The following is a 21192-nucleotide window of genomic DNA, read 5'->3' as shown; positions in this document are numbered from 1 at the left end:
ATTTTCATCGACGATATCCTGGTATATTCTAAGATTCCTGAAGAACATGCAGTGCATTTGAGTGGAGAAGCTGCGGGAGTAGAGATTGTTTGCCAAGTTGAGCAAGTGCAGTTTTTGGCAGCATGAGATGGGTTTTCTGGGTCATATTGTTTCTGGAGAGGGGGTTTCCGTAGATCCGGAGAAGATTCAGGCGATCAGAGATTGACCTAGACCGCAGAATGCCATAGAGATCAGGAGTTTCCTTGTTTCAGCAGGTTACTACAGGAGATTTGTGCAGGGGTTTGCAAGCAGAGCACGTCCTATGACTAAGTTCACAGGGAAGGATGTTCCTTTTGTTTGTTCACAGGAGTGTGAGGAAGGCTTTGCAAGCCTGAAGGAGAGATTGACTACTATGCCAGTGTTGGTTTTGCCTGAGCAGGGAGAATCCTATGTGGTTTATCCTGATGCATCCAGAGTTGGTTTGGGGTGTGTGTTGATGCAGCATGGGAAGGCGATTGCCTATGCTTTGCGACAGTTGTGGAAGCAAGAGGACAACTATCCGACTCATGACTTGGAGATGGCTGCTGTAGTTTTTGCTCTGAAGATTTGGAGATCTTATCTTTATGGTGCAAAGGTACAAGTGTTTACAGATCATAAGAGCCAGAAGTATATATTCACTAAGCCCGAGCTGAATTTGAGACAGAGGCGGTGGATGCATCTTGTGGCAGATTATGATTTGGAGATAGCTTATCACCCTGGTAAGGCTAACTCGGTTGCATATGCTTTGAGTCGGAAGAGAGTAGCTTCGGCTCAAGAGCAAGATATGGAGTCTCTGATAGGAGTGATCAGTGCGTTGAGTCTGTGTGCTGTTTCACAAGAGCCGTTGGGTTTGGTGGCAGCTGATAGAGCGGATTTGTTGAGCAGAGTGCGGTGGCTCATGAGAAGGATTTGGGGCTGGTGAATGCCTCAAAGGATGTAGAATCAGAGTATTACGTCATAGATAATGGTACTATCTTGGTGCACAGCCGGATTTGTGTGCCCAAGGATGAGAAGTTGAGGCAGGAGATCCTGAGAGAGGCTCATGCGAGCAAGTTTTCTATTCATCCGGGAGCGACTAAGATGTACCATGATCTTAAGATGTACTATCACTGGGTCGGGATGAAGAAGGGTGTGGCTAGTTGGGTCGCGAGGTGCGATGTGTGTCAGCTAGTGAAGGCTGAGCATCAGGTCCCAAGAGGGTTACTGAAGAGTCTTCCCATTCCAGAGTGGAAGTGGGATACGATTACTATGGACTTCGTGGTGGGTTTGCCAGTGTCCAGGACGTTTGATGCTATTTGGGTCATTGTGGACCGGTTGACTAAGTCGGCACATTTTCTGGCCATTAAAAAGACTGATGGAGCAGCGGTCTTGGCTAAGAATTATCAGTTGCATGGGGTGTCAGCGGCATTGTGTCTGATAGGGATTCTAAGTTCACTTCGGTGTTCTAGAGAGTGTTTCAGGCAGAGATGAGTACTAAGGTGCATATGAGTACAACTTATCATCCCCAGACAGATGGACAGTCGGAGAGGACGATCCAGGCACTGGAGGATTTGCTGAGGATATGCGTGTTGGATTGGGGTGGCCATTGGGCAGATCACTTGAGCTTGGTAGAGTTTGCTTACAACAACAGTTACCAGGCGAGTATTTGGATGGCTCCTTATGAGGCTTTGTATGGGAGGTCGTGTCGTACACCGTTATGCTGGACTCAGGTGTACGACACGAGAAGATTATGGGGCAGATTTTGTTCAAGAGACCTCAGAGAAGATTCAGGTTCTCAAGCTGAACATGAAGGAAGCTCAGGATCGGCAGAGGAGTTATGCCGATAGGAGGAAGAGAGATCTTCAGGTTCATGTAGGAGACAGAGTGTACCTTAAGATGGCCATGTTGTGGGGTCCGAACAGGTCATTGACTGAGACAAAGTTGAGTCCGAGTTATATGGGTCCGTTCAGAGTGATTGAGCGGGGGCTACCGGCGGCATATAGACTGGGGTTACCTGAGGCTATGCGTGCTTTCCACAAGGTTTTCGAGAGGAGGATCAAGAAACTTCGGAGGAAGAAGGTTCTTTAGATGAGAGTCCTTTGGTAGTGTGATGGTGTTGAGGAGCATACTTGGGAGCCAGAGGCGAGGATGAAGGCAAGGTTCAAGAAGTGGTTCGAGAAGCAGGTCGCGACCTGAACTTGTCTAGCCTGGTCCCAGTTGTTGTCCGTAGCTGGAGCGGGAATAGAGTATTCCAACCAATCTCTCTTGTTTACTTGGTCGCTTAGGTTGGTTGGTTGTGCGACTAAGTAACAAGATGAGGTGGTGTTCGGGATATGAAGTTCCGCAAAGCTGGTATCGGAAAAGGAAAGTTTCCTGAAATGGAATTTCCAAGAGTGGAAAGTTTTCAAAAGTGGAAAGTTCTAAAAATGGTAAGTTTTATATGAGTTAGAATTTGTCCATTTTTTTAGTGGTTGTGGGCTTTGGAGGGGCTTTTGTGGCCTTTGTGACGGAATTTTGAGTCATTGTACCCGTGTGTGGCGGTTTTTTGAGATATTGTTTGGCCTTTGTGGTGGGCAGTTTAGCCAATGTGCATGTTTAGGCGGTCCTTCGGGATGTATAGTCTTTGTGACAGTCCTTCAGGACAAGTGGTCTTTGTGATGGTCCGGTTGAGGACATTTGTTTGGCCTTTGTAGCGGTCCTGATTAGGACATTTGTTTGGCCTTTGTGGTGGCCCTAGCGGTAGTGAGATGATCCATGTGTGGTCATGAGGTATTCCACTGAGGGGATACGTGGTTGGTAGGACATTGTGTTTTTTTACACGAGCCACAAGAAGGAAACCTGGATAGGGATAGGGCTCAGACGTGTTCAGAATTGTTTGCTCGCAACTCTTGGGGGACTTTAGTTCTCTTAGTACTACCATATTCGGTGACTTTGTGGCTTGGGAGTATGTTTGGTATATCGACTTCGGATGACGATCCGGGGGTGCGCTGTAGGGTGGCAACCCGAGAGACGAATATTGGACTTCCTTATATATATGGCATGCGGGTTTAGGCCCGATAAGGAGCCAACAATATCGCACGCAGACTTAGGTCTGATGAGGAGCCAATAAAAAACTCAAGGTTTAGGCCTATGAGTAAAGTAAAGTCCAAAAGTCGAGAGCAAATAATGCTTGGAATGTGAGTCTATCGCCTAGAGGTGACCTATTGTAGATCGGTCGGAGGAGTGCGGGTCGTGGAGACGGTCGCACGGGAGTCCTTGACTGATGGTTGTTCGAGATTCGAGGACGAATCTATGTTAGTGGGGGAGAATTGTAACATCCGCGAACTGCAATCCCGGTTTAGAGGGTGCATCGGTCGATGCAAGGCCGGTTATGTGCGGACGAGTTTAAGTTAAACGCTGCATTTTGGGTTAGGAAAAACCCTTAACACGAGTTTATGTCTCATTAGTCATGTTTAGCCTCTTTTGAAAGAAAGAAAATAGAGAAAAGTGTTCCTAAGTGTTCTTGAGTGTTCCTGAGGAGTTTGGGAGATTGGAAGCTGTTCCCGTCGAGATCTGTAGCTGGGATTGTTGTAGGAACTTCCTCGAAGTGTTTTCTTGCTTGTTTGAGGTTCATAATCGTCTTGGCAAAGGTAAGTGCATGACCACGGCTTATCTAAGCTGGAGATTTCTCTGATCTGCTTGTTTATGTGTTGTTTGGCTTGAATGTTATTTGGGACATTGGGAAGCTTTCTTGTGCCTTGGGATCGAGTTTTGTGGTTGTAGAAACGAAAATCCGACAAGAAGCTTCGGGGAAAAGCGATGCTCGACATTGTGTATCGGTCGATGCACTTTGTGTGTCGGTCGATGCAAATGCGAGGACGACGCGTTAAACTTAGGGGTTTTGTGCAATGTCAAGAATGCGTCGTTCGATGCAGTGTGAGTGTCAGTCTATGCAAGTGTAACTTGCATTGGTCGATGCAAGCTTGTGTCGGTCGATGCAACCCCATTCGGTGTCGGTCGATGCATGGTCGGTGTCGGTCGATGCAGAGTCCTGGTTTTTTATTGTTGATTGTTGATTGTTCGTTGTTAGTTAGAGATGTTTCTATTGCTTGTGTGTATAGCCCAGTATATGGGAGGATTGCCTTACTGAGTGTTTATAAAATACTCATGCATTGCATTTTGTGTTTGTGGTGCAGGTAAAGGAAAAGTGTGATTGTGGAATCAAGGCAACGAAGAGGAGGATGTTCTAGGGACTCGATTGGATGTTGTCTGGCTTGCTAGGTTGCTAGAGTTGAGTCATAGAATGTTGTTTAGGATTGTTGGTTCTCTGATTTACGTTGATTGGATCATTAGTTTATGATTAGAATTATTATTTGATATTGGTTATTGGTTTATTGGTTATTTGTTGGATATTGGTATTGTTTATTATTTCCACTGTTGGTGTGTTTGTGGTTAGGTGGCTAGTGGGTATGAGACCACTAGCTGTAGAGTATTTATTTATTTATTTATTTATTTATTATTATTATTATTATTATTATTATTATTATTATTATTTATTAATATATATTAAAAAAACGGGTCGGGTCATTTAATAACAGTGACAATTACGGTACCATACAAAATTGACAATGAAAATGACGAGAACAAATATTAAGAGTAACGGTCAGTTGAATATTAGAGAACAAGATTGATTCATAATTTTTTGGATTAGATATGATTCTTATACACAATAAATTTTTATAAATTTTGAAATTGTGCATTTGAAATAATGTTTTTTTCTTAATAGTAATTTAAAATGTCTATAAGATAATATTGCATAAATATCATCAGTCGTATGGTATATACGACTGTTTAAAAGTATGAGCTATAAGCTTCTAAGGCGTCCATATATGATTTAAAATATCCAATAGTGATTTGATTTGTCATTATTTAACATTTATGTTTATTTTGTCCACATAAGATTCAAAACAACTAATAGGAATTAGACATCTCGCTAATTAATTTTTTGAAAAAATAATAGTTTTCAATATTATGATGTTTTTTTAGAAAAAAGAAAAAGTTAAATTAACAAAAATAAAAGAAATATATACAACGTCTCACATCGACCATAATTTTTTGACAATGATTAAGAACCATTATAAATAGGACGAATATGCTTCCAACTACGAATAAGCAGGAAACTTGATTTATCAGGCGTCCAAATTTAAAAGTTTTATTCAGTTTAATCTGATTTTCCATTTAAACAAGAGCTATAAGCTTCTTAAAACGTCCACATAGGATTTAAAACAACCAATAATGATTTAACATGTCAGCATTTAAAATTTATGTTTAATTTATCCACATTTGATTTAAAACAACTAATAGGAATTAGACATCTCACTAATTAACATTTTTGAAAAAATAATAGTTTTCTATATTATTAAGTTTTTTAGAAGTGAAAGAAGTTAAATTTATAGAAATAAAAGAAATATGTACAATATGTACAACGTCCCACATCGGCTATAATTTTTTTAACAATAGTTTAGAACCATTATAAAATAAGACGAATATGCTTACAACTACTAATAAGCAGGAAGTTTGATTTATCAGGCTTCCAAATTTATAATTTGTATTCAGTTTAACCCGATTTTCCATTTGAGCAAATTAAAACTTTTTAAAAAGTTTCAAAAATATATTATAATATTTCAAAATTTTCAATTTAAAATATTATAAATAGTGAAACTTCTAAAAGTTCTTAGCTTTTAAAATTTTTTTAAATATTATAAATATCGAAATTTTAAAAGGTTCAAGTATTATAATTACTTAAAGATTTACCTCTAAAAAGTTAAAAATATTTTAAAAAATAAACTACATATAAATTATAAAATTGAGAGATTTTCGAAAATACCCTTTTTCCTATGACACTTTTTAAAAATACTCTTTCATGTTGTCCATTTTCAAAAAAATCCCTTTTTATTTATAAAACAATTAAATTCTAAGTCCCAAACTCCAAATACTAAACCCTAAATTCTCAAAACTATATCCTAAATGTCAAAGAGAGAACCCGAATCTAAAAAAAAAATCTAAAAATTAATTCAACTTATTGTAGTTGTGTAAAAGAGGATAAAAAAAAATGTTCAGAAAAAAGGATATTTTTGAAAAGAGGTATCCCAAAAAGGATATTTCTGATAAATTCTCTTTAAAATATTATAAGTATTTAAAATCTATTAAAATTTTAAAAGTCTAAAATTTTTTAGTCTGAAGAAAAAGAAGGATCGATGACAAAAATCATTTTATATGTTTGTGCTTTTTCATATCAGTTATGAATAGCAAGATTTTGATTTGATGTTGTTTGAGATCATTTTTTGGATTTAAAAAAGAAATGATGGACGACAACACACATGCTTTATTAGTTATACATGTGGTCATATTCATGTTACTTTGTCTACTAATAATTTGCAATTTTATAGCATTAAAGACATGGTTTGAAAATAATTGAGTGTATGTGATGTTTATGTTGGTCTTTATGAAATGCAGAAATCTTACGAGAAAAAAATGTAATGATTTGGTGGCTTTGTGTGTGTGTGCTTATCTATATATCGTTGTGAGGTTTCTGGTTTCTTCAACATGTTCAATAAAATTTATTCTTAAGTTTCATATATGAAAAGTTCTGTAGAGGCAGCAAATGAACATCTAAACGTATTGAAAATAATCTAAAATTTGGTAGGAGTATTCTGGTAACGGGAACTAAGTTATGCTAGAAGGGATTTGAAGTTCGAGTTCAAAAGATCAAATGAACGACGTTGTTTCAGGTAGTTAATTCACAAGCTAATGGGCTATGTTTGCTTAAAGTTATAAATTTATTGTTTTGTTTTTAACCACATAATAATGAATGTTATACATAGATGAAGACGGGGGAATGCGGAAAAAGTGAAGAAGATGATGAAGAAGAAAAAAAATAGGGATTTTGCACTTACACCCACTTTCCCCTAAATTATTCACCCTTACACCCACTTTCTACTATCCCTATACTTTTCTTATGTCAATTACAACTTACACCCTCTAACTAAACTAACCTTCTCTTTATACTTTTTTTTTTCTCATTTCTCTCTCTATTTTCTCTTTCTTTTTTAATATATTTTTTCTTTAACATTTGTTTTTTATTTTCATTACTAAATTTTAAGTTTAGTAACTTTAGTTGTTGACAAACAAAAAAAAATTAAGTAACTTGTAAATAAATATTTTTTGCATCTTTCAATATTTTTTCTTTCCACAAAAAATTTATGAATCTAATCTAAATCAAATACAATTGAATTGGTGTTCATAGTTAAATCAACAATTTCTAAGTTTAAACTAAAGTAATTAAATAATTTAGAAATTAATGAATTTATTTAACTAAAATTTCAAATATGAAATATATTGTTTGTCCATATGCTTTAAGCTTAAATTAGATTCATAATGGATAAACAAAATATTGCATTCATAAATAGTTATCTATTTGGATAAGTTTTAATAAACTTTAATCTGTTACCAGTACCCAAAAATTCTATTGGTATCCACATGAACATGAATATATTGATTTGATGTTGTTGTTGTATCATAAACCCTAAATCTCTTGAACCCGCAAATTCGGTTGGTATCCACGTGACTATATATATGTGGATTTAATGTGTTGCTAGTACCATAATTATGGTCATGTGTTATGGATTTGATAACAAAATTTGATGTGTTACTAATACCCACATTTATGGTCATGTGTTACTAGTACCCACAAGTTCTATTGGTATCCACATGACCATGAATATATGGATTTGATGTTGTTGTTGTATCCTAAACCCTAAATCTCTAGAATCCACAAATTCTATGGGTATCCACATGACCACAAATATATGGATTTGATAATATCGTTGTATCCTAAGCCATAACTCTCTAGAACCCAAAAATTCTATTGGTATCCACATGACCACGAATATATGGATTTGATATTGTAGTTGTATCTTAAACCCTAAATCTCTAGAACCCCCAAATTTTATTGGTATCCACATAACCATGAATATATGGATTTGATGTTGTCGTTGTATCCTAAACCCTAAATCCACATAAGTCATAAATACTAATCTAAACCCTAAAACATCACCATGTTTAGGGTTTACTTTAAAACCCATCCACCTTCTCCACCACTAAAATTTGGTTAGATATATCCCTAGCTCGTAACCATAACACCACATAGACACTAAATCCATATAAGCCCAAAAACCTAACCCTTATACCCTAAACCCTATACCTTGAACCCTAAATCCTAAACCATGAATTAAAAATATAGACACAGCATCCCCATACCTAAACCCTAAACTTTTAACCTTAACTCCTAAATCCTAGACCTTCCTACACCTTGAACCTTAGACAATACAACTTGAACTCAAAACATAGACACTGAATCTATATACCCTCTAAAGTCTAAACCCTACACTATGGTGATTTTTGAACATGCAACAAACTTGTCAATAAATTTCATCTGGATTGCTTGTCAACATGCAACAAACTTGTCAACAAAATTGTCAATAAACTTGTCAACAAACTTGAACATGGAAACATGAAGCTTATTTTGATAAGCTGGATTTCTTGTTTAAGCTGACTTCACTCCCTAGTTAGATTGATTGGTATGTTTGAAAATTAGTTACTTAATTGTCTGTAATCAGTTCTCCATTTAACATGAAATTTCATGGAACTGTGAACATCATGTGTAGAGGAATGAAACTCTTTGTTGTTTACAAACTCTTTGGTCCAACTCCAACAAGCACATGCACATGTCGACATGTTAAGGCTATTGACCACGTGGCAGAGTTTGGTGGATAGGATTAATAATGACCATGTTTATTGTGTAGTATGCTTCTAGTGACACTTCTAAGTTATAATATAATAATATCCCTACTTGGTTTTATTGTGATTTTGTGATTTTACTGATTAATTGTAGTCTTGTGAGCTTTTTAGTATTGAATTTGTTTTAGCTCGATCTGGGAAAAGTTTGAGTTTTGTTGTGTGAGTGTTATTCATCACTCACATTGTATCCAAAAATAGTTATCCATTTGGAGAAGTTTGACAAATATTGTATCCACAAATATTGTATTCACAAATAGTTATCCATGTGGACAAATATTGTATCCACAAATTGCACTGTAACCCCGATCGATAATATGTTTCCATATGGACACGTTATCATGGACACCTGAATTGATGGGTATTACTTCTATTCTGAATTGATGGGTATTACTTTGATAATATGTTTCCATATGGACACTTGAATTGATTGGTATCACATGATCATAGATATATGAATTTGATGTTGTCATTGTTTCATAATGGATTTGATGGTGTCACCTAAAATATAACAAAATGCATTTTAAAATATAGATAAAATGTAATCATAATCTATTGTACAAAATAAATTATATAATTTATTGAGAATAACTACACAAATGACAAGAAAGAAGGAAAGAAAAAAAAGAGAAGAGAGAGAAGAGAGAGAGAAAGGGGTGGGAGGATCACTTACCTTCTCTTCTCTTGGGGACAAAATTGTAAAACAAACAAGAACACCTAAGCATGAAACTTAAGAAAGTATAGTGAGGTTGGAAAGTAGGTTTTTGTGAAACAACTTCACCCCAAAGTGGGTGTGGGTGCAATAAACCCAAAAAAATATGACGAAGAAGCGGACGGTCTTTAACACAATTATTTTTAATAAATTTTCAAAATTATGTATTTGAAATATTTGTTTTGCATTAAAAGTAATTTAAATTCTTTTATAAGATTTTCATATTATTATCAATCATATATAATTTTCTTCAAATTATATCAAATAAACCCACAAGTAGCGTGGGTTCACAACCTAGTCTTTGTATAATAAATTCTTAGAGAGCATAATGTTTGTTTTCTTAAATTAGAGTTTTCTAAAGTTAAATTATAGTTAAACAAAAATTAATTAAATTGGATTTTATCAAAAAAAATAATAATAAATTAGTTTCAAAATCCAAAACCGGGGAAATGGTACAATATAATATACATTTTCACAAAAAAAATCTCAAATTATGGAATTTTTTTTTTAAATTGGTTTATATAGAAAAGAAATTATATATTCAATCATTTGTCTGGGATGAAATTACTCATAATGTTTTTTTTATAAATTTTGGTTTTCCCGTTTAATTGTAGTAAGTGATAAACAAAACCCAAACTCGGAAAAGAGAAAAAAAAAACTGATAAACTTTCTATCCGAGAAAGAGGGTCTGAAGCCTTCTAGTTGACTTTATGCAAATTGGAATTAGTGACTTGGGAGCGAAGATTTTTACAAAAAAAAAAAAAAAAAAATGTCATCCACATACACATAGAGAGGAGAAAAAAAACAATTAAAGCTTAAAGTTCCACGACGATCCCGGTTCCAATGGCGGTTTCCTCCTTCTCCGACGAAGAATTCCCGCCGCAACACCAAGTGTTCATCAACTACAGAGGAGACGAGCTGCGTAAAAGCTTCCTCGGGTTTCTCGTGAAGGCCATGAGAGACGCGAAGATCAACGTCTTCACGGATGAAATCGAGGTCAAAGGTAGAGATCTACATAATCTCTTCAGGAGGATCGAGGAATCGAAGGTAGCGGTTGCGATCTTGTCCGAGAGGTACACCGAATCAAGTTGGTGTTTGGATGAACTAGCCAAGATTAAGGAACGGATTGACCAAGAAAAGCTCGTCGTCATTCCCATCTTCTATAGATTGGATGCTACAAACTGTAAAAGACTATTGGGAGCTTTTGGTGATAATTTTAGGAATCTTGAGAAAGAGCATCGAAGTGAGCCTGAGAGGATCAAGAAATGGAAAGAAGCTTTGATCTCTATTCCCCAGAAGGTTGGATTGACTTTGGCAGGACACAGGTATATGAATGATTACGATTTATCTCAAATTCTGCATTTAGGGTTTCGAGTGATTTCTGCATAACAAGAAATATATATATTCAGGTGTTCCCCTTTAACCTCCAGGGTTTAATCTTCATTAGTCATATGAAAAATAAGCTACAAAAATATTGTGGCGTTCATCTTCTCACTCGAATAGTGGCCTGTAATTAGTCACTCTATAACATAAGTGCTAGGGATGAGTCTAATTGTAATATTTTAGAACATTTCTCAATTCTGATTGGTAATGCTATAGGGATGAGTCGGAATTGGTCGAGTCAATCGTTAAGGAGGTGAAGAAAGTTCTAATCGAAATGTCAAGCAAGGAAAGAGATTATTTTCCGAGTTCTTCTAACATTGCAAGATGTTATTTGTGATTATGTTGTTTGTGAAATATGATTTGAGTTTTCAAAAGTTTTAGTTAGTAAGATCTATTTATATCTGTGTGTGTGTGTATTTCAGGTCAATCCAAAGACCACCAGACCCAAAACAACATCATCTCGTCTTTTGAGCCTCTAATGTCAGAGCTAGACCGACTACCAGGTCGTTCACAAGTGTTTGTTAGTTTTTGTAAAGACGAGCTTGGCGACAACTTTGTCATGCATCTCGTGTGGGCTTTGAGAGACTCAGGGATCAAGGTCTTCACAGACAGCTACAACCCTAGAGAAAAACAACAACAAGTATTGACAAGTAGTATAGAGAAGTCGAATATCGCGCTGGCCATCTTCTCAAAGAGGTACTCGGAGTCAAATTGGTGCTTGAATGAGCTTGTAAAGATGAACAAGCTTGCAAAGGAAGGAAAACTTGTGGTCATTCCCGTACTTATTAGGAGATGTCAGAGATTACGAGATCGAGTTAAACAGAAAGTTAACATTTGTGTAATATTCTTCTATTGCTAAATAAGTAGATTTACCATTATTGAATATGTAAAGAACTTGTTAGACAAGTTATATCTCTTGTATAAATATAAGCCTAAAGGCTAATGAATAAAATGAGAGAAACTATTATACTACTAAGGTTTCCTCCAAATCTATCATGGTATCAGACCCTTGATCCAAATTCCTATGAGTTATGGTTGTGTTATTTCCGCATTCAAAAAAAAAAAAAAAAACCTATGTTTTTCTATCAATTTCATCTTCTTTTCTTTGACCTTGTTTCCTACAATCTATTTGTTTGGAAACATTTTTTTTTCTTTTTTTTGGTTACACCTTTGCTTTGTTTTGTTTGGAATTTTTTTTTCTTAAATAAAAAAAAAAAAAAAGATGTGCTCGTCTCTTTCACGAGAGATATGGGCACAATAGCACATGATTGTGTTTTTCGTATGAGTCTTCATGTGGTATCATCTTTCACTACAAACAAGATGGGCCACGGAAATAACTGGCGAGTGACGAATCTGACGGATACGATGCTGATCCGAGGATGATAAACCTGGATCTAACCATGGCCACTACACAAGTTTTTTCATGAACAAGAAGTTCGAAAAACGATTTAAACTTGTGATTTTGAAATCATTGGAGATAGACATTCTCCACCGAATCGATGACCTTATGGCGAGGTATAACGCTATTGATGACTCTATAGTTAGTATGAAGACCGTGAAGATAATGTGATGATGATTGTCCAATCTCATACGTGTTACTACGTATGAGCTTGCGGAAGGGTATTAGGAGATCTCAGAGATTACGAGATCGAATTAAATGGAAAGTTAACATTTGTGTAATATTCTTCTATTGCTAAATAAGTAGATTTACCATTATTGAATATGTAAAGAACTTGTTAGACAAGTTATATCTCTTGTATAAATATAAGCCTAAAGGCTAATGAATAAAATGAGAGAAACTATTATACTACTAAGGTTTCCTCCAAATCTATCAATACTCTACAACGTGAAAACAAACGAAGTTAGAAAAATCCAGGGAGAGTTTGGAAAACATTTTAGAGATACAAAAGAGAGATTTGCTATGGAACCAATGATGGTTCAAAGTTGAGAAGAATCCTTGAAGTCCTCTATTATTACAGGACGGATAGACTTGAGCTTGGAAGCACACATGTATTAAGAACATTGAACCAATTCTTGTTTCATAGTGTGACTTAGTATTTGGTCGTCTAATCAGTTTTCTACTCATGTTGCAGAAACGAATTTGCTCTTGTTGGCGCCATTGTTAGAGAGGTTTCAAGATTACTACCAAACTCACCAAGAAGAAGAAGAAGAAGAAGAAGAAGAAGAAAATTAGGGATTAGAGAAGTATTCTTCAGGGCTTTATTTGCTACAATTATATTTGTTCTCTTCATATCCCCTATGCCTATGCCTGACATGAATTTCTTTAAAATTGGTAAGTTTCTATTAATATTCCCCTTTTTGGTTGTTGTCTTGTACAAGATTTTATGTTAGTAAGGGAAATAAAAATGATGTTTTCTCGGGAATGCAGTAAGAGATGTACCGTTCCTATTAAAATTCCTCACTTTCACAATCATCTCCTAAAATTTATTGTCTACAGACAAAATTGATCTATAACCCATTTAAACCATTTCGTTTTTCGGGTATGAGCATAACCCCTTAATTGACAACTACATTTGAGGTAAACGATGTACCGTTCCTACACTAAAAACATCCTTACTTAACATTTTACTTGTCACATAATTATAGGAATCCCCATAATTATATATCTGGAAATAAATTTATCATTTTACCCTTTATATGCCGCCTTGTACCAAATCTGTTACCATCTTTAATGGTTTAAAGTTTAAACCGGTCCAAAAGCCGCACTCTTGAAGCCATCCATGACGCATATAAACGGTCCAAAAAGTTATCACGGTCGGTAAGTCAACTTGTTAGGCGTGTGACAAAGCAGTGACGACGAAGGCAAGGCAAAGGCCCTTTTTCTGATTCCTTCTATTTCACTATAAGAAGACATCCCTCATTAGTATCATTGTCCACTAAAGCTGACATTTGTTTTTCTTTTTCTTCTTAACCTTATCGCCAAAAAAAAAAGAACATCATTCAACAACAACAGCGACATTTCGACTCCAAAATACATAACATCTTCGTGATTAGGTTTTGTCCAATTCTCCTATCTTCCTTTCTTCATGAATCATAATCATGTTAAGACTTTTCTTGATATTTGGGTTTGATCTGGGTCGAAGGATCCATAAATGTTCAATTGCCAAAAACATATGAACATGATGATTCTTGACTCTTTGTCGTAGGTTTAATGATTTCCTGGCTCTAATGAGATGATTAAGTAAAACCCTGCTCGAAAATTTCCAACTTTTTGATTCGTTTCGTGATCCGTTCTCTTGAGAAATTTGAGTTTCATCATGTGATAACTGGAGGCTATAAACATTGAAATCTCCCAAATTTTGTACAATTTTACTGACTCTAATGGTGAGAAAAGTATAAACCTGTGATCGAAATTTTGGGACTTATGATTCATTTTGTGATCCTTTTTTAAGGAAATTGAGGTTGATCATGTGAAATTATTTTCTAACAGAATTGTTTGATTTTGTATACAACGTTTCTTGATTAGCAAAAAAGAAAAAAAATGGCAAGGTCAGGGGTTGATGAGACATCAGAATCTGGAGCTTTTGTAAGAACAGCATCAACATTCCACAACTTTGTTTGACAAGATCCTCATTCTCAGTTTCAAGCTGAATCAGGAAGATATCATCTTTACATATCTTATGCTTGTCCATGGGCTTGTAGATGTCTTTCTTACTTGATGATCAAAGGCCTTAATGATGCAATCAGCTTCTCGGTTAGTACAATTCATATTCCTTTATCCCGCTCTTTACATGTGGATTTAGACTGTTGAAACATTGCTCTTTTTATTTGACGTCGTGTAGTCGGTTCATTCTATTTGGGGAAGAACCAAGGAAACTGATGATCATAGAGGATGGGTGTTCCCGGATTCAGATACCGAGCTCCCTGGAGCTGAGCATGACTATCTTAATGGTGCAAAGACTGTGAGAGAACTCTACGAGATTGCTAGCCCCAACTATGAAGGGAAGTACACTGTTCCTGTAAGTTTTCCATCTCTTAGTGAACAAACTCTCTAACCTCTCTTGTCCTGTTTCTTGAATGTTTTGTTATTATGTCAGATTCTGTGGGATAAGAAGCTTAAGACTGTAGTTAACAATGAGAGTTCAGAGATTATCCGAATGTTCAACACTGAGTTCAATGGTATTGCGAGAAACCCGTCTCTCGACCTTTATCCTTCTCATCTCAGAGACAGAATTGATGAGACTAATGAATGGGTTTTCAATGGGATAAACAACGGTGTTTATAAATGTGGGTTTGCTAGGAAACAAGAACCTTACAATGAGGTATAAACTCCTCAATGTCTACACCATCTTAACACGGCTAAAACATTGATTGATTCCATTGGATTGACCTCTTTTCTCTCCAGGCAGTGAACCAGTTATATGAAGCAATAGATAGATGTGAGGAAATACTCGAAAAACAGCGGTACATTTGCGGAAACACTTTCACTGAAGCAGATATCAGATTATTCGTCACCCTCATAAGATTTGACGAGGTATGTGAATCGAATTTTCTTCTTTGTTTACAATACATAGCTCATCATGTTCTTTGCTTATTTGTGTTCCAGGTTTATGCGGTTCACTTCAAATGCAACAAGAGACTCTTAAGGGAGTACCCGAATATCTTCAACTACATAAAAGACATCTACCAAATCCAGGGCATGAGCACTGTGAACATGGAACACATTAAGCAACATTACTACGGGAGCCACCCTACAATAAACCCGTTTGGGATCATCCCTCACGGACCGAACATCGACTACTCTTCACCTCATGACCGCGACAGATTCTCCTCATGAAAAATCATACATCATATGTCAAATGTTTTATCTCCTGTCCTAAAAATAACAGCCTTGACAAATCATGTCTCTGTTTTTTTTTTGGTTTAAAAGTTGATACTTGTGTGGAAATGTTGGAACTTGGAAGTGATGTTACTAATGTTTCTACATTTTGCAAAGTGATTATATTTTTGAGAATAACTTAAATGTTGAAACACTTGGAGAAAAGCTTTTTGATATGCTTATTGTGTTAAAAGATGAAAAGGAGAGAGTGAGTGAGTTGTAAGCATGATAGCTTTTAATGACGTTTGAGTGTGATCACACCATTTTTGAAGATAAGTATACTAAAAAGGAAACATTATCGTTGAATGTTTTATCCATTTCTTGATTTTCTACTGTAGATTAAACGGTATACAATCACTGCAATAAATCTTGTTGTTGAGAGTGTGATAAGTTTTAAAAAGGTTTATTTGTCTATGTATTTTAGTAGATTATAAATTGGGCAGACGTCACTGAATTTTCCAAATATATATATGGATTTTTTTTAAAATTCGTTTAAAGATACCAATGTTTACTCGTTTTTGTATTTTAATTTTACAACATTTTTAAAAAATAACTAAACGTTCCATATAATATAAACTTTTTTGTTAAATTTTAACCGGATTTTGAACTTATATTTAGACATCTATCATTGAACAATAATTTATACATTCAAAGACTATGCACGAATATACACACAAAAGATCCTTATTTGGCTCTCACTTTAGTTTTACATATAATTTTTTAATTATTTTTCTATTAAAAGATTTAACTAAAGTACACATTTAAAAAAAAATATTAAAACAAACACTGTTTTTAAAATAAATAAAAGTAGAAAATATACATTTGGCAAACAAAAGAGTCGCGGTTTCCTACAATTTTGGTTATGAGAAAAAAAAAAAAAAAAAAAAGTCTTCGTCGTCCACTCTCAAGCTCAACCAAAGTTCTTTGGGTCCTCCTCTCTATTATTACCACTTCTTCCCTCAATTTCCTCTACACGATCCTGTATTCATCAGATGAGAAAAGATCCAACTCTACTGATCGGTTAGTACTACTTCTTTCTTCTCCCTTCTCTCTCGAATATACACACAAAGTTCCAAAGTTTCTCTTTTGATTTTGATTAATTGCTCCGTTGTTTCACTCAATTTCTTAAGTTTCCTGATCTGGGTTTATGAAAAGTTTCAATCTTGCACATAGTTTTCCAATAAAGGTCTAACCTTCAGTATATATAAAGCCAATTTGGGTTCTTGAGACTTTGGTTGGTTTGATTTCATTGATGATTATGCACTTTTAACTTGGTTGCTTCAATCATGATGAGCTGAGTTATTTGTTTATTATTTGATTTTGAATCTTTAGTACATGATTCAATTTAGTGTAGGTTGGTAAGTAGAGAGGTTGAAGATGGAAGGGGAAAGATTAGACCTTAGATTTCATCACTCTGTATCATCTCAATCGGTGGAGTCTGCATTGGATTTGGATAAAAACTGTTACAATCATTTCAAAATGGCTTCCTCATCACCACTTCAACCGTTTCCATCGGGCGGTCAGCATCCTGAAACCATTGCTGCTGCTGCTGCTTACTTCTCTTGGCCTACTTCAAGTCGGTTGAACGATTCAGCCGAAGACAGAGCAAACTATTTTGCAAATCTTCAGAAAGGGGTTTTGCCTGAGACTTTTGACGGTTTACCTACAGGGAAGAAAGCTACTACATTGCTTGAGTTGATGATGATTAGAGCGTTTCATAGTAAGAATTTGAGGAGGTTTAGCCTTGGTACAGCTATTGGATTTCGGATTCGACGAGGCGTTTTGACAAATATCGCAGCTATTCTTGTCTTTGTTGCTCGGAAAGTTCACAAACAATGGCTTAACCCTCTTCAGTGTTTACCTACAGCCTTGGAGGTCAGCTACTTTACTTATATTGGAACTTTAGTAATGTAGATACTACAAACTTGGAACATATTGTAGAGAAATCCTTTTTTACTTTATAGTACCTTACTTTGACAGGGTCCTGGAGGAGTTTGGTGTGATGTAGATGTTGTTGAGTTTCAATATTATGGTGCACCTGCGCAAACGCCTAAAGAGCAGGTGTATACAGAGCTTGTTGATGATCTGAGAGGCAGTGGTTCGTCTATTGGATCTGGTTCACAGGTAACCAATCCCCTGTAACTTCTGTACTAATTTGACAGATATGCTTCTGTTATTGACGTTTTCATTACAAAACCTTATCCAGCCATGCTTCTCTTATTGTAGGTGGCTAGTCAAGAGACATATGGAACCTTAGGTGCAATTGTAAAGAGTAAAACCGGTATCAGACAGGTTGGTTTCCTAACGAACCGGCACGTTGCAGTTGATTTAGACTACCCAAGCCAGAAGATGTTTCATCCATTGCCACCTAGTCTCGGTCCCGGAGTCTACTTAGGTGCAGTGGAAAGAGCAACTTCATTCATTACTGATGACCTTTGGTATGGCATTTTCGCTGGAACTAACCCAGGTAGCCCAGTGACAATGTATGTAATAACTCTGATGTATAGTGGCGTAGCACAATTTTTAATTATAGGTTTCTCTCTTTTATGCAGAAACATTTGTTCGAGCTGATGGAGCCTTCATTCCATTTGCCGAAGACTTCAATATGAACAATGTAACCACAACTGTCAAAGGGATTGGTGAGATTGGTGATATCCATGCTACTGATCTACAGTCTCCAATTAACAGTCTAATAGGAAGAAAAGTTATCAAAGTTGGAAGAAGCTCTGGTTTGACCACCGGGACCATAATGGCTTACGCGTTGGAATACAATGACGAGAAAGGGATTTGTTTCCTAACTGATTTTCTTGTTGTTGGTGAAAACCAGCAGACTTTTGATCTTGAGGGTGATAGTGGAAGCCTGATTCTGTTGGCTGCGGGCGAAGAGAAGAATGAGAAACCACGACCTGTTGGAATTATTTGGGGAGGAACAGCAAACAGGGGACGGTTGAAGCTAAAAGTTGGGGAACAACCTGAGAATTGGACAAGTGGAGTTGATCTTGGTAGAGTTCTTAATCTTCTTGAGCTTGATATCATTACTTCCAATGAGGGTCTTCAAGGTCAGTGTCATCCCTTAGATTGTTTTTTTTTGCAGTGCTTTTAGTATACAGTTTCCTTCAATGTCTCTTTTGCTGAGTGCAGCCGCGGTGCTGGAACAGAGAAACGGTACTATGTGTGCAGCAAATGATTCCACCATCGTGGAATCATCTCCTGGTGTGTGCAATATTTCCAGATGTAAAACGGGTGAGAACTTTGAGCCTATTAACCTGAATGTCCAGCAAGTTCTTAGAGAAGAAGAGAACTCAAACATTCATCCAGAGTTCCAAATAGAAGACGTGCTAGAATCGGCAGCCGCGATCGAAGAACACCAGTTTATTCCAAGTTCAGGCAACAACGGATCCCCACTCCATCAGAAAAGTAATGGACCAGAGAATCTCGAATCCAAAAACCTGTCTTCGCTTAAGACTAGTAGCTCCGGTGATGAGATTGGCTTTTCTTTGCAGTTAGGTGAGTCAGATGCAAAGAAAAGAAAGCGAACTCATTCACCGGATGATCTCAAGAGCCATGAAGAGTGAATGTTATGCTTCATAACATACAAAAGGATTCTAGAGTAACATCATTATTATTCTTTTCCACTGCATTTTTCTACAGAGGAAAGATATTCAGGATAGCATATTTGTAAGGGCTATAGTCAAAAGTTATGAGCGTATTGTGTTGGTGGAATGTAAACACCTATAATTTTGTTGTACCTCGAGAACATCTTGGAGCATATACAATGGCAATGAAGCCTCCCAGAAGTTATAGTTATAAAATGTAAGTAGTTGAAGCCCTATGGATTAATTGGTTTAAATGTAAGTAGATGTTCTGATTTTCATATTATTTAACACCATAAACTGAGTTTTAGACATACAATAGATACAGAGGAATATCAAACTAATGCTGCAAATTTTTTTACTCGATTAAAGGACTTGAACTGTTCTAATCTTTGTTGCTATTCGCTACCGGTAGATACATTCGGCCAACCTTGCTCAGCTTGAAACTTTACAAATTCAGCCAGAAGCTTGATTTCTTCGTCCTGCAACCGCGGTCCAAAGGTACATTGTCCTCTTGGCGTGCATTTCTCTCCAAACCCCTGAAGTGAACCATCAGACATATAATAACAGATCACTTAGCTAAATGAAAGGGTATTCTTGATTTTTACAAGGATGTTCTTGAAGAAGATCTTACCGGCATCCTTCCCTTTCCGTAGTAGGTAACACGAAATATCTCTTCTTCAGTATCAACTCCATTTCTGTAAGGTAAAAAAACAACAAAAACATTGCCAATCTTAAAGAGACAAAGATCAGTCTAACCGAAGCATAGCTTTCAGCGTAGATGAATTGGTTATTTTACCTTTGGAGGTCACTTGTGAAAAGCGTTGCACCCTGGAATAAGCAAAACAATGTGAGGTTATTGACTCCAAAGGGAAATGAAAGATGGCATGAGCCTTTGGTTTAAGTGCTTTATAAACTCACTGGTTGAATAATGTTTCCACCTGTATCGTGACACCCAATACAAGCTCTATTAAACAATGTTGCTCCTCTTTGTATATCCAAAGTCTGCCCAAGAGATTCTACACCACAACAATACCCACCAAAAGCAAGGAACTTTTTCATGAACACATTCAAGACATACTTTAATTCCAGTTGCAATTCAAGGATTCATTCATTCCGGTTGCAGAATCCAGATTCCATATTAGTAGTTCCAACAAGAAAACATTCTTTTAAAGTGAAGAGCTGTTCTGTAATGTCTCAGACTCTCAATCAAAAAAGCAAACACTCTAATAAAGGTGGAAGCTTTTGGTCGGAGGAATGAAATAAGGTTTTACCTGGAGGGTGACAGATGGGTGAAACAGCAAGTAGAACCGCCGTAAGTGGCGGAGATAACTTCTTTACCAGAAAGTTCAAATCTTTGTTGTGGTTTAAAGGAATTGAGTATTTCAAATCTCTTTGTCTTCCATTGCCCTTTGGAAAAACAAAATATTATAAACTCAAGGTCATGTATGAAACGATATCTAACCAAATGTGTGCAGAGAGAGAAAGAAATTAGAGAGAACCGTTTGGGAGGAACAGAAAATATTGGAGGTGCGAGCAGAGGCACAAGAGAGAAGAAGACTCATCTCGATGGGTGATGATGTTGGAATTGCCGTGTCTGCTTCTTTTGGCAATTTAACCGGTTTTTGGGTTAAACCAAAATTGGTTTGGATTAACCCCATTTTTAAAGCAAGAGAAACCAATGTTGCTATCAATGCAAATTAAACAACCATACAAAAAAATTCACACATATGATATGTTTAATTACAAAATATATTGTACTGTTGTAAATGATGAGAGTACCCTCTGTTAGCTACCAACAGAGGTTTGTAAATGATGAGATTACCCTCTAC

At 36.2% G+C, this 21192-nt stretch overlaps 4 protein-coding genes across 10 annotated transcripts; 3 read left to right on the top strand and 1 right to left on the bottom strand.

The window, feature by feature from the left end:
- Nucleotides 1-10209: 10209 nt before the first annotated feature.
- Nucleotides 10210-11899, top strand: LOC104724929 (vesicle-associated protein 1-4). Of its 3 annotated transcripts, none has more exons than XM_087470906.1 (3): nt 10240-10869; nt 11144-11214; nt 11351-11899. In XM_087470906.1, the coding sequence occupies exons 1-3, from the start codon at nt 10388-10390 to the stop codon at nt 11404-11406; spliced, it is 609 nt and encodes a 202-aa protein (XP_087327032.1). In that variant the 5' UTR covers nt 10240-10387; the 3' UTR covers nt 11407-11899. The 3 variants fall into 3 exon arrangements, with proteins under 3 accessions (XP_087327033.1, XP_087327032.1, XP_087327034.1); XM_087470908.1 differs by having other exon boundaries at nt 11144-11232; nt 11362-11899; XM_087470907.1 differs by lacking the exon at nt 11144-11214 and having other exon boundaries at nt 10210-10869; nt 11350-11899.
- Nucleotides 11900-13797: 1898 nt separating this feature from the next.
- Nucleotides 13798-15921, top strand: LOC104724928 (uncharacterized). 3 transcript variants are annotated; one of them, XM_087470939.1, is made up of 7 exons: nt 13820-13942; nt 14095-14272; nt 14415-14642; nt 14731-14907; nt 14986-15210; nt 15294-15422; nt 15495-15921. In XM_087470939.1, the coding sequence occupies exons 3-7, from the start codon at nt 14607-14609 to the stop codon at nt 15723-15725; spliced, it is 798 nt and encodes a 265-aa protein (XP_087327065.1). In that variant the 5' UTR covers nt 13820-13942; nt 14095-14272; nt 14415-14606; the 3' UTR covers nt 15726-15921. The 3 variants fall into 3 exon arrangements, with proteins under 3 accessions (XP_087327064.1, XP_087327065.1, XP_087327063.1); XM_087470938.1 differs by lacking the exon at nt 14095-14272 and having other exon boundaries at nt 13798-13942; XM_087470937.1 differs by having other exon boundaries at nt 13827-14272.
- Nucleotides 15922-16589: 668 nt separating this feature from the next.
- LOC104724926 (protein NARROW LEAF 1) lies at nt 16590-19599 on the top strand. 3 transcript variants are annotated; one of them, XM_010443497.3, is made up of 6 exons: nt 16590-16787; nt 17117-17642; nt 17748-17891; nt 17994-18234; nt 18320-18826; nt 18909-19599. In XM_010443497.3, the coding sequence occupies exons 2-6, from the start codon at nt 17145-17147 to the stop codon at nt 19340-19342; spliced, it is 1824 nt and encodes a 607-aa protein (XP_010441799.1). In that variant the 5' UTR covers nt 16590-16787; nt 17117-17144; the 3' UTR covers nt 19343-19599. The 3 variants fall into 3 exon arrangements, with proteins under 3 accessions (XP_010441799.1, XP_010441800.1, XP_010441798.1); XM_010443498.3 differs by having other exon boundaries at nt 17100-17642; XM_010443496.3 differs by having other exon boundaries at nt 16591-16787; nt 17122-17642.
- A 12-nt stretch (nt 19600-19611) lies between these two features.
- LOC104724927 (cytochrome c6, chloroplastic) lies at nt 19612-21086 on the bottom strand. Its single transcript, XM_010443499.3, has 6 exons — nt 20863-21086; nt 20635-20770; nt 20282-20379; nt 20160-20191; nt 19995-20058; nt 19612-19899 (listed from the first exon to the last, which is right to left on the bottom strand). The coding sequence occupies exons 1-6, from the start codon at nt 21019-21021 to the stop codon at nt 19759-19761; spliced, it is 630 nt and encodes a 209-aa protein (XP_010441801.1). The 5' UTR covers nt 21022-21086; the 3' UTR covers nt 19612-19758.
- Nucleotides 21087-21192: the final 106 nt, after the last annotated feature.

Source organism: Camelina sativa, chromosome 11 (genome assembly GCF_030686135.1).
Source record: "Camelina sativa cultivar CO46 ecotype springtype chromosome 11, ASM3068613v1".
NCBI lineage: Eukaryota > Viridiplantae > Streptophyta > Magnoliopsida > Brassicales > Brassicaceae > Camelina > Camelina sativa.
Note: the sequence above shows the minus strand (reverse complement) of the source record. Positions and strands in the feature narration are given on the sequence as shown.

Excerpts from the sequence above, each read along its gene's own strand:
- LOC104724929 (XM_087470908.1), top strand. The coding sequence starts at position 10,388 with ATGGCGGTTTCCTCCTTCTCCGACGAAGAATTCCCGCCGCAACACCAA. Across the intron at positions 10,870-11,143 it reads TTGACTTTGGCAGGACACAG|GGATGAGTCGGAATTGGTCG; the intron begins GTATATGAATGA and ends GTAATGCTATAG. Across the intron at positions 11,233-11,361 it reads GGAAAGAGATTATTTTCCGA|ACCACCAGACCCAAAACAAC; the intron begins GTTCTTCTAACA and ends GTCAATCCAAAG.
- LOC104724928 (XM_087470938.1), top strand. The coding sequence starts at position 14,607 with ATGATCAAAGGCCTTAATGATGCAATCAGCTTCTCG. Across the intron at positions 14,643-14,730 it reads ATGATGCAATCAGCTTCTCG|TCGGTTCATTCTATTTGGGG; the intron begins GTTAGTACAATT and ends GACGTCGTGTAG. Across the intron at positions 14,908-14,985 it reads AAGGGAAGTACACTGTTCCT|ATTCTGTGGGATAAGAAGCT; the intron begins GTAAGTTTTCCA and ends TTATTATGTCAG.
- LOC104724926 (XM_010443497.3), top strand. The coding sequence starts at position 17,145 with ATGGAAGGGGAAAGATTAGACCTTAGATTTCATCACTCTGTATCATCT. Across the intron at positions 17,643-17,747 it reads GTTTACCTACAGCCTTGGAG|GGTCCTGGAGGAGTTTGGTG; the intron begins GTCAGCTACTTT and ends TTACTTTGACAG. Across the intron at positions 17,892-17,993 it reads CTATTGGATCTGGTTCACAG|GTGGCTAGTCAAGAGACATA; the intron begins GTAACCAATCCC and ends CTCTTATTGTAG.
- LOC104724927 (XM_010443499.3), bottom strand. The coding sequence starts at position 21,021 with ATGGGGTTAATCCAAACCAATTTTGGTTTAACCCAAAAACCGGTTAAA. Across the intron at positions 20,771-20,862 it reads TTTTCTGTTCCTCCCAAACG|GGCAATGGAAGACAAAGAGA; the intron begins GTTCTCTCTAAT and ends GTTTTTCCAAAG. Across the intron at positions 19,900-19,994 it reads ACGGAAAGGGAAGGATGCCG|GGGTTTGGAGAGAAATGCAC; the intron begins GTAAGATCTTCT and ends GGTTCACTTCAG.